At 65.5% G+C, this 10,760-nt stretch overlaps 1 protein-coding gene across 1 annotated transcript in view; it reads right to left on the bottom strand.

Annotated features, from left to right (window-relative positions):
* Positions 1 to 406: 406 nt before the first annotated feature.
* Positions 407 to 10,760, bottom strand: part of NPR2 (natriuretic peptide receptor 2) — a gene marked incomplete at its 5' end in the record, with an annotated part of 11,190 nt that continues 836 nt past the window's right edge. The window contains 22 exons of the mRNA XM_009285239.2: positions 407 to 501; positions 671 to 762; positions 858 to 956; positions 1,043 to 1,217; positions 1,306 to 1,374; positions 1,504 to 1,627; positions 1,808 to 1,954; positions 2,067 to 2,235; positions 2,316 to 2,471; positions 2,846 to 3,005; positions 3,082 to 3,153; positions 3,422 to 3,526; positions 3,659 to 3,736; positions 3,902 to 3,976; positions 4,501 to 4,621; positions 4,733 to 4,817; positions 4,932 to 5,064; positions 5,154 to 5,248; positions 5,339 to 5,474; positions 5,793 to 5,906; positions 5,997 to 6,196; positions 8,550 to 8,664. Coding sequence (XP_009283514.1) covers positions 439 to 501; positions 671 to 762; positions 858 to 956; positions 1,043 to 1,217; positions 1,306 to 1,374; positions 1,504 to 1,627; positions 1,808 to 1,954; positions 2,067 to 2,235; positions 2,316 to 2,471; positions 2,846 to 3,005; positions 3,082 to 3,153; positions 3,422 to 3,526; positions 3,659 to 3,736; positions 3,902 to 3,976; positions 4,501 to 4,621; positions 4,733 to 4,817; positions 4,932 to 5,064; positions 5,154 to 5,248; positions 5,339 to 5,474; positions 5,793 to 5,906; positions 5,997 to 6,196; positions 8,550 to 8,664 — 2,583 coding nt within the window. The remainder of the gene's footprint in view (positions 502 to 670; positions 763 to 857; positions 957 to 1,042; positions 1,218 to 1,305; positions 1,375 to 1,503; positions 1,628 to 1,807; positions 1,955 to 2,066; positions 2,236 to 2,315; positions 2,472 to 2,845; positions 3,006 to 3,081; positions 3,154 to 3,421; positions 3,527 to 3,658; positions 3,737 to 3,901; positions 3,977 to 4,500; positions 4,622 to 4,732; positions 4,818 to 4,931; positions 5,065 to 5,153; positions 5,249 to 5,338; positions 5,475 to 5,792; positions 5,907 to 5,996; positions 6,197 to 8,549; positions 8,665 to 10,760) is intronic.

Raw genomic sequence — 10,760 nt, 5'->3', positions numbered from 1 at the left:
CAGCCCCCCCCCCCCGGGGGGAGGGGGGTGACATGGGCACAACTTCTGCCAGGGGCCGGGTACTAAAAAGAGACGGCAAAGTGCCCTGCGGGGCAGCCAGGCCCCGGGAGCGGCTCAGAGCCAGCTGAGCTGCGGGGGAGAGGGCAGGGGCAGCAGGACCCTGGAGGGTGGGGGGATACAGGGTCCCCCCCAGGCTGGATCGGGGCCGGTTCCCCCCCTCCAACAGAGGCTGCGGGGGGAGGTGGGCTTTGCTGGTGCCGATGGAGGGGGGCAGGTGGTGCCATGGCCACTGGTCCCCCGTGCCCGAGCCCTGCTGAAGCAGTGCGGTGGTGGTGGTGGGCTGCGGTGACGGGGGGCTGTTGGTGCATCCGGGGGGGCCAGGCGCTGGGAAGCATGGTGGCCCCATCAGGGTTGGGGGCTCTGCCACTGCCGCCGAGCTCAGATGACTTTGGGGTCTTTCCTCTCGCCCAGCAGCCAGTATGTCCGCATCTTCCCCTTGCCCTGGGGGGCGGAGGGGGGTGGTGAGACCCTCCCTGCCCCCGCCACTGCTCCTTGGGTGCCGTCCCCAGCACTGAGGGGGACAAGGGGTCCCAGCCCTGAACCCACCCACCCATTGCATGCCCCTGCAGCAGGAAGGGCTGGCACCCCACCAGGGTCCCCACGCCCTCACCTTCATCTCCACGTCCCCGCGCAGCTCCAGCTCGAAGCAGCCAAACTCATCCAGGACCTCCTTGGTGGTGGACGAGACGTGGATCTTCAGGGCTGGGTGGCAGAGAGGGGCAAAAGGGACATGGCTGGGTCCGAGAGCGGGGCATGACCCGTGGCACCAGACCCCAGCTGCCGGCCCCATGGCTCACCCTGGCCGTTGGACTCCATGCGGGATGCAGTGTTCACCGTGTCCCCGAAGAGGCAGTACCGCGGCATCTTCAGACCCACGACTCCGGCACACACGGGACCTGCGGGCACAGAGATGCCCGGGGCTGCTGCAGGGTGGGCGGGTGAGCAGCCCCCAGCCGCGGTGCCGGCCAGCGCCGGGGCTCACCGGTGTGTACGCCGATGCGCAGGCGGAGCTGGTCGTTGGGCCGGTGCCGGATCTTGAAGGTTTTGACGGCCTCGAGCAGGGCCAGGGCCATGCGGACAATCTCGCGGGCGTGCAGCTTCCCGTTGCGCACCGGCAGCCCCGACACCACCATGTAGGCGTCCCCGATGGTCTCCACCTGCGGGGTGAGGGGGAGCCAGTACACCCCGGGCTCCTTGCTGCCCGCCTCACTGCGGGGGCCTGCGCTTGCTCACCCCCCCCCTCACCTTGTAGACGTCGAAGTTGTCGATGATGGCATCGAAGCAAGTGTAGAGATCGTTCAGCAGGGTCACGACCTGGATGGAGCAAGGGTGCGTTTGGGGCTGGGAGCAGGCATGTCCCCCCAGCCCCAGGGATGGCACTGCCAGGGTATGAGTCCCCCCACCAGCCCCGCAGGGGGGTTGCCCCCAAAGCCCTGCTCTCACCTGCATGGGGGTGCTCTCTGCTGAGAGGGCGGTGAAGCCCACAATGTCACTGAAGTAGATGGTGACGCTGTCGAAAGCCTCGGCCTGCACCGTCTCCCCGCGCTTCAGCTGCTCCGCCACGGAGCTGGCGATCACAGGGGGGATGGTGGTGGGCTCCCACCCCAAACCCCCTGTTTCCCCTGTGTCCCTTGCCCTACGCCGGCATGGAGAGCTGGCAAGGGACCCCATGCTTGCACAGCAGCGGGTGCATGCTGACCCCATGCCAACCCCCAGACCCACACGCTCCCGTCTCTCCCCCTCTCACTGGGGCAGAATCTGGTAGAGGAGGTTCTCCGCCTTGCGTTTCTCCTCCAGGTAGGCCTGTGTCCGCTCCTCCACCAGCTTCTCCAGGTTGTTGGCATACTGCTCCATGCGCGACAGCAGGTTGTCCAGGATGCTGGTGCTGCCCTCCCTGCCGGGATGCAGGTAGCTGGCACCATGGGAAGAGATGCCCCCCAACCACCGCCCCCATGACTGTCCCCGCTCCCGCCCAGGGCCACCTTCCCCGCTCGCCAGCCACCCACTTGTTGAATCTACGGATGAAGATCTTGATCTGGCTGAAATCAGGGCGCTCGGCCGGCTCCTGCGCCCAGCAGCGCTCCATCAGCACTGCCAGCTCCTCGCTGTGCACCCCAATGTCGATGGAGGGGCGGAAGAAGGGTTTCTGGCTGTTACGCACCTTCTGCACGATCTCTGCCGGGGGGTGGCCGACGGTGAGCACCAGACCTCCCCGGTGGGGATGGGACCGCCCCACACCCACCCTCCACCCTCACCTTTGGGGCTCAGGTCCATGCCCTCGATGTAGAAGGGGCCATTGCGCAGGGCGACCTCCTGCACGATGATGCCGAAGCTGTAGACATCAGCTTTCTGCATGCCCGGGGTGGGCAGGTGCCCCTTCTGCAGCAGCTCTGGGGCTGTCCACAGCTTCTCTGGTGGGACACGGACACGGGGTGGTGAGTCAGGGCCACTCCATCCCCCTGGTCCCCCGGTCCCCGGTGGTGGGCACTCACTGGCATAGAGGGCGTGCGTGTCCTCGCTGTCACAGGGTGAGCGGAAGCTGGCCAGCCCGTAGTCGGGGATCTTCAGCACGACGGCTGGCACGGGCCATTGCGCAGGGCGACCTCCTGCACGATGATGCCGAAGCTGTAGACATCAGCTTTCTGCATGCCCGGGGTGGGCAGGTGCCCCTTCTGCAGCAGCTCTGGGGCTGTCCACAGCTTCTCTGGTGGGACACGGACACGGGGTGGTGAGTCAGGGCCACTCCATCCCCCTGGTCCCCCGGTCCCCGGTGGTGGGCACTCACTGGCATAGAGGGCGTGCGTGTCCTCGCTGTCACAGGGTGAGCGGAAGCTGGCCAGCCCGTAGTCGGTGATCTTCAGCACGAAGCGGCTGTCCACCACACAGTTGGATGACTTGAGGCTGCCGTGGTGGCCGATGATGCTGTTGTGCAGGAAGGCCATTCCCTGGGACAGATGGACATTGTGAAGTTGGCATCCCTCAGGCGCCTCCCACAGCCCCTCATGCCCCTCACTTGGGTACCTTGACGATGTCGTTGATGAGGGAGTAGCGAAACATCCAGTCCAGGTTGATGCTCTCGTTCTCCAGGACGTCCTGGGGCAGCACATTGAGTGGACCCCACCAAGCACCCAGGGGATGGTGGCACCAGCACCAGCCTCACCGAGCACCCAGCTGCGGGAGGCTCCATGGCACCCACCCACTCCCCTCCACTGGCCTCTGATGCCTGCTTGGGCAGCTCTGCTGCAAGTCTTGTGGGGCTGTAGATGGCCACCAGCATCTACAGCCCTGTCCTCAACACCCAACCCAGCCCGGTCACCTGGAGTGCCCAAGTGTCACCCCCGGTGCCCCCAAACCCCCCTACCTGCAGGCTGCCCCGTGGGCAGTACTCGGTGACAATGCAGATGTTGGGGGGGTCGATGCATGCTCCGATGAAGCGGGTCAGGTGGTTGAACTGGATGTCCCGCATCTGGAGGTGGAAGCGGAGCCCAGATGGCACTGAGGTTGGGGGGGGGGGATGCGCTGCTGCTCCCACCAGCCCCCTCCACTGCCACAACCCACATCTAGCCCCGGCACCCCCAGGCGGGGTGCCCAAACCTACATGTTTCAGCTCAAAGAGCACCTGCCGCGTCAGCTCGATGCGCTTCTTGTTGATGTGCTTGATGGCCACCACGTTGCCCTGGGGTGCCAGGAAGGGGGAAGAGGTCAGCGCCCGCTGGGCAGATTTGGGGAGGGGAGGAAGGTGCCGGCATCCCATAGGGCAGGGGTGCAGCCAAGGGGGAGCACCCCAACAGGGTTGGGAGGTTTCGGGGGGAGGGCCCAGCTCCCCACCTGCCACACTGACCTTGAAGTGGCCGGTGTTGGCGAAGATCTGGTACTTGCCGTGGGTGGTCATCAGGGAGCCGTAGCTGGAGCCACGCTGCGGGGAAGGAGGGGGTTAGGGGTGGGGACCCCAAGGCAGGGGGTGACAGGCACCAACGGAGCAGGGCAGGGACACCCAGGGGTGTGCAGGAGATGGTGCAGGACGAGCTCTGAAGGGTCAGGACAAGCTCTGCATGCTCTGTAGGGAGGGTGAAGCCTATAGGGTGAGGTATGGTGCACTGCAGGGGATGTAGGGGGGTGTAGGGGATGGAGGGCGACGTAGGGGCTTAACAAGGTATGGTGCTCTGTAGGGGATCAGGGCTGTGTAGGGGGTGGATCAAGCGTGGCTCTGGAGGGGATGGAGGGTCATGCAGGGGATGGATGAAGTGTGGCTCTATAGGGGTTGGAGAGCTATGTAGGGAGGGAGGGCTGTGTAGGGGATGGATGCAATGGGGCTGTGGCTCTGTAGGGGACGGAGGGCCGTGTAGGGAATCAACAAGGGAGGAGCGTCGTGCAGGGAGGGAGGGAGGCGCAGGGGCAGGGGCAGGAGGAGGGTGGTGCCCTGGGACTGGCAGCTCTCACCAGGGACAGGGTGAGCCGGCTGCCTGCTGCCTTGTGGTACCGGTCGGGGCTCCCGAATTGCAGCTCGTCCCAGCGGATCCTCCAGAGCATGCTGGCAAGCTCCTTCTCCAGCATCAGCTTCCTGGGGGGCACACTGGGGTCAGGCCCCCATATCACCCCACCCTGCCCGCCCCCCCCAACAGGCTGAGGGGTGCCCGGTGCCCAGGCAGAGGCTTCCCCAGCCCCAACTGACCTGAAGATGAGGAAGCTGGAGATGCCAAACATGACGAAGGTGAGGCCGGTGCCCAAAGCCACGATGGCCAGCATGGAGAGGGGGGCTGCTGGCATGAGGGGGTATCAGTGTGGCCTGACTGGCCACGGGTACCAGGTTCCCATGCACCCACAGGGAAGGGTGCTGGGGACCGAGGGATGTGGGAACCTGGTGTACCCACTTTTATCGCAGGAGGGGTCATCCACATCGAAGACGCAGGGCGGATTGTCCAAAGGGGGGGCCCCTTTCACCCAGGGGATGGGTCGTCCCAGCCAGTGGATCTGCTTCTCCACACCTGAGTAGTGTCCCACCACCTACGGCAGAGAGAGCTGAGACCCCCCCAGCCCCCAGCATCCCATCCCCCAGCCCCGGCTGCCGGCAGCATCCCGGTGCCGGCCCCCACCTCGTACTGCCCGCTCTCGGGGTCACCCATGGCCCATAGGTTGAAGTCGGTGTCCCGGTCATTGTTGCTGTCCATGCTCACCAGCCCCGTCACCCCTGCGGGAGAAGAGAGACCCAGGTGGGACAGGGACCGGGTACACCGCCCCCGTGGCAACCCTGTCCCGGCCACCCCCATCCTATCCTTACCCTGGAACTTGCGGTCCCGCATCTTCTCGATGATGTGGGTGGCGTTTTTCTTGGAGCCACCCTCCCGCAGGGTCTCGTTCAGCACCATGGCGTACAGCAGCATCCCATCATAGAAACACCCCGCCACCAGGTTCATCTGCCGGGGGAGACCTCAGCGCACCTGTGGCCACAGGCACAGGGGTACCCCGGCCACAAGACCCCCACACCAGGGCCACGCACCCACCCACGGCTCCACAGTCCCACATGGGGGCCACACTCGCACCCACGGCTCCATAACCCCACACCAGGGTCACGCACCTACCCTGTGGGGATGGCACTGCCTGTGGCTGTTGCCACCAGGGATGGCCCCTCTGGCACTGCCCATGGCCGTGTCCCACCCTCTGCACCCTGGTGAGGTGCCACAGCCCCATGGGGAGGGTCCCCACTGCCCCATCATGCAGGGTGACTCGCTCACCAGGGAGTAGTTGAGCTGCACGCCAAATTTCTGCTTGGCTCGCAGGATGAGCTGGGTTTGGAAGTGCTGGTACTCGGGGTTTTGGGGCTCATGGTAGGTGATCACCAGCACCATCTGTAACCGAGCACAGCACCCCGCTTCATGCACCGGGGCCAGGCTGGTCAGGTCCCCATCCCTGTCCCCAGGCAGGCAGGTGCAGCTCACCTGGAAAGCCTCGCGCAGCCCTGAGTCCTGGCCTGGGCTCTGCTGCCAGGGCTTGAAGGGGTCACGGGCAGAGTCGCCCCGCAGGCTCTCCCCGAAGACGTCCAGGTAGAAGAAGACGTAGTCGCCGTTGGTGAGATTCTCCCGCTGCGCCAGCTGCATGATCTGCCGCAGCATCTCCGGCGGCCCACAGAGATACACCACTGCTGGCAAGACGCAGGGCGTCAGGGGGACGATGCCACCCCACCGAGGGCACCCCGCTCAGGCATGGGGTGGGATGCTTTCCCTTGGGGCGACGGGGCAGAGCAACCCCAGGGGCACACTCGGCGGCTGCAAGGAGGATGGAGCAGGCAGATGGGGCAGTGCTCGGCTCACCGCCTTCTCATGCCACATGCCCCATGGCCACAGAGCCCACTCAGCCCCACCGCCCTCGCTGGCCCTGACCCACTCTTGCCCCATCAGCCACCTTGGGCTGAAGGGGGAAAGGAGAACAGGGGAACCCTTGCTCCAAAATATCAGGCAGACACCCCATGCACAGACCGCACACACCCTGCTCCAGCACCCATGCACACTCTGCTCCAGCAAAAGCCACCCAGGGGATGTCGCGCCTGGCATCAGCTCCCCCGCTGCTCCCCGCCAGCCCCAGCCAGGGGACCGGGGGGGACGGGAGAGGCATCGGGGCTGTACGCCGGAGGCCCCTGGGGAACAGACAAACCCATGTTTGGGTTCGTGGCCGGCCGGCCGTGCGGCAGGAATAGGTGCCCGGATTCCAGACCCTTCGGCGGCCGCCGGCGCTAATTGGAAACAGAGCATCTCGCTGGTGCGACCCACGCGGCAAGGGGGTGCCCGGGCCCCGGCCCTGGCCGGCCGCCCCGCGTGCCCCCACCCGCTGCTGGGGGCTGGGCCAGCCCCGATGGGATGCCCAGCCAGGTGCTGCGTGGGGACGGCGTGGGGCTGGCATAGGGTACCACGGGCCGTGGGGACGGGCACCCGAGAGTGTCCGAAACCCCCCCGACCAGGGTTTTTTTCTCCTCCGTCCCCCCGGAAAACCAGGGCCCCCGCTCCAGCCAGCCTGGCTGGGAACCCGGGATTGAGCAACAGAGGAGGCGGCGGCGGCGGGTGCTGGAGGAATGTCACGCTTGGGCGCTGGCCCCGGCGCGCAGCCCTTCTGCATGGGGCCCAGCGCCCCAGCCAGATCCAGAGCGCAGGGAGGGCTGGGGACAGCAAGGAAGCCCCACGCCCTGGGATGGGGTCCCTGCTGCTGGAGGGCATCCGGCCATGCAGGCAGCAGGGCTGACAGGGTCACCCACGGGGGCAGCGAGGCAGCCCATGGGTGGGAGAAGAAACCCAGCACAGCCACCCTGGGCACGGGAAACTCACAGCGATGTGGGGAGCTGCTCCTGGGCACGGGGGAGAGGGAAATCGCAGCAGCTTGGACTGTGCATGGGCAAAAGCCCATTTCAGGGTCTGAAATGGTTTCCCTCTGAGTGCCGCAATACCTCAAATAAACACTCTTGGCTTCCCCACTTCACTAGTCCCGCACCCAGAAACGTACCGTCCCCAAATTTCTCAGCCAGGATGGGCGGCTCAGCGTCTCCCCAGCACGCAGAGGCTGAGGGTCCCCCCATGGGGGGATCCAGCATGGGACCCTCCCCATCCCATTGCACGCACCAGGAAAAGGCAGCCCACGGCACTGCACGGGCTGGGGAGCCACAACAGCTGGTGGCAGATGGTGGGACACCCCAGGCAGCCGGCCCCCACGGCAGCGGCGGCAAAAGCCTGCCTGGTCAAAGGCCACCGAGCGAGGGGATCGATGGCGCCTGGACGGCTCCCCGGGGACAGGTTGCAGGAGCCGCGCAGAAGGGAAGGGTCAATGCTCGGGGCTATCCGTGACGCTGGCAGCTGCCTCCAGCTGGCAGCCTCCTGCCTGGCCAGCAGCACCCCTGCCTACTCACGCACCCCCCTGGGGGTCGGTGAATGGCCAAAGGCAGCCTCAGCATCATTGAGGACAAGGGGAACGGGGTCCTGCAAGGCTGGAGAGCATACAGCCCCCAGACATTTATTTAGGGCGTACCCACGATGCAGGAGGCAGAGTGCACAGTCCTGGGGGACAGGCAGGACCCCGAGCGTGCAGATGGGGTGGCAGGATGCTGCCTGACTCCTGCATGATGGAAGATAACGCCTAAAGTGAGGGCGAATCCCGGTTTCGGGCAGCAAATCCCTGCAAATCCCAGTTTCGAGCAGTCCCACCAGCGCAGGGCACTTGCAGCACAGAGACCCTCGCCCCAGCCAAGCGGCCGTCCCAGGCCCAGGGGGATTGCAGGGGTCAGGACCAAATGCGCTCCCCTCCCAGCAGCAGCACCTGGCCATCTCCCCAGGCGTGGGACCTGGGCTTTGCAGGCAGATGCTCCAGTAATTCCCTCAACCACAGCCCTAATTATATCAGCGCTTTTTCAAGTGGCAGGAGAGACGTGGGCCTTTGCACGTCGCCCAGGCACCGGTGAGAGAGGCAATGGGGAAGTGCAAGGCAGCCATACACGGGACAGGACAATGCACCCACATCCCTCCGTGCCCACTCTTTAGAGCCGCGAATGTTGGGCATCAGCAGCTTCGGGGGCACGTGGCGGGGCAGGCAAGCGGCTTTCAGTTTAGCAAACTCCTGCCCCACCACCTGGGAGAAGGAAGGTGACGCCAAGAGGGATGACATGTGGTGCCATTGCAGGGCATGGACATGGATGTGGCTGTGGCAGAAGTTCCTGCTTCCCTCTCCATGCCATGCCACGCAGGGGTGGGCACTCCTTGCAGGCTCCCCACTGCCTGCCCCACACCCCTGGGTTAGGAAAGCATCTAACATCAGTATCACAGCCCTGAGCACCCATCCTCTTGGGGCACCCATCCCCTTGGGGCCAAGCACTCAGCCCCATACCCTGCCCCCATCTCTGGGCTCTGGCCAGAGGGGCCCAGACCCCCCTGCATCCCGGCTCAGAGGGCCCTCAGGTCTCTGCCCACGCCTGGCCTCCTCCCCTGGCCCCCGGCAGCCACAACCCCCTGCCTGCACCAGGAGGGATCGATTCCCATCAGGGTGATTTACAGCACCAAGCCGGAAACATTGATGGGAATTGCTGATTTTAGCCTTTTTCCCTGCATGGCCCCCATCCCACATGAAGATCCACACCCCACGGCTAGTCACGGCACACCAGGGACTCTCCATCCCAGCCCCTTGGCCAAGCAAATGAGAGGGGCAGCCACAAACTGCTCAGCTCCTGCAGCCCACCATGGGATGCCTAGCCCCCTGGACCCAGCCCCACCAGCCTTAGTCTCAGGGGAATCTGGTCCAGCACCCCAAAGCACCCCGGTCACGTGCCCCAGCCTGGTCCCACACAGCCTCAGCCATGTCTCCTGCTGGCCCATCTGTCTCCACTCATCCCGGCTCAATGTCCTTCTTAATGACACAGCATCTCAGGATCCATTAAGAAGCATCGCGGAGTGGCTGGCTCCGGGATCAATACACCCCGCTCATCAATAATGAAAGAGCATCAGGCTGCCCTTGCTCTCCAGCTGCCTCTGTAAGCCCCTCCATTTCCTCCCGCTCCCAATATAGCCGCTCTCCTGGGGCGCTCACAAGGCACCAGATTGATTTATCCCTCCATCAGCAGGGTGGGGCCATCCCCAGCCCAGTCCCTGGGGCACAGGGGGGATGAGCGCAGCCCGGGGCACCCAGGTGCCAGGCTGGGGGGGCTCTGCCGGAGCATGGCACAGCTGCCTCAGCGTGTCAGCACCAGGCTGCTCTGGGCATGTAACCACAGCTGGCACTGCCCTTCAGACGGCCACGTCCACACCATCACCTTCAGCCTCCAAGGAGGCAGCTGGGTCCTGTCTGTCCCTGGGGTCGCCCTGATCCTGCTAACGCAGAGGGTGGGGTGGCCCCAGCGCCCCTCATACCACGCGTCTCACGAAGGTGAGGGTCCAGCCCAGCTCTCCCCTGGCACAGGGTGACTGGGCTGGGGGGCAGGGAGGGCAACCCCATGGCCCCCCCACCCTCCCCTGGACCCCCCCCACTGGCAACAGGGTGGCCGGGGGGTCTTGGGTCCTGCCTTATCCCCTGTGCACCCACCTCCCTGTGCAGGTCCCACTGCTCCCCTAGCCCCACCATGACAAAATGTGCCCACCCCTTGCTGCACCCTACATACAGCCTGCTTTGCCCACCCCTCCCCGTGCCCCACATGGGACCCACTGTGCCCTCAGCCCATCCTCATGCCCCACACGTGTTCCACTGCGCTCCTAGCCCCTCCCTGTGCCCCACACGGGTCCCACTGTGTCCTTGGCCCCTCGCTGTGCCCCACATGGGTCCCATTGTGTCCGTGGCCCCTCACTGCACCCCACACAGGTCCCGCTGTGTCCTCAGACCCTCACAGTGCCCCACAAAGGTGCCACTGTTTCCTTGGCCTGTTGCCGTGCCCCACATGGATCGCACTGTCTCCCAGTCCCCTTGCTGTGCCCCACACGGATCTCACTGCCCTTAGCCCCTTGCTGTGCACTACATGGATCTGAGTGGCCCCCTGACCGCTTGCTGTGCCCTAGACGGGTCCCACTGCTCCCCTGGCCCCTTGCTGTGCCCCACATGGGTCCCACTGTGCTCCCGGTCCCTCGCTGTATCCTGCACGGGTCCCATTGCGTCCCCTTTCCGTTGCTGCACCCCAGACAGGTCCGACCGCACCCCCAGACCCTTGCTGTACCCTATGTGTGCCACACAGCACCCCCGCCCCC

This window comes from Aptenodytes forsteri, unplaced genomic scaffold (assembly GCF_000699145.1).
Source record: "Aptenodytes forsteri isolate BGI_AS27 unplaced genomic scaffold, ASM69914v1 Scaffold120, whole genome shotgun sequence".
In the NCBI taxonomy this organism is placed as follows: Eukaryota; Metazoa; Chordata; class Aves; order Sphenisciformes; family Spheniscidae; genus Aptenodytes; species Aptenodytes forsteri.
This window is presented reverse-complemented; position numbering and strand designations above follow the sequence as displayed.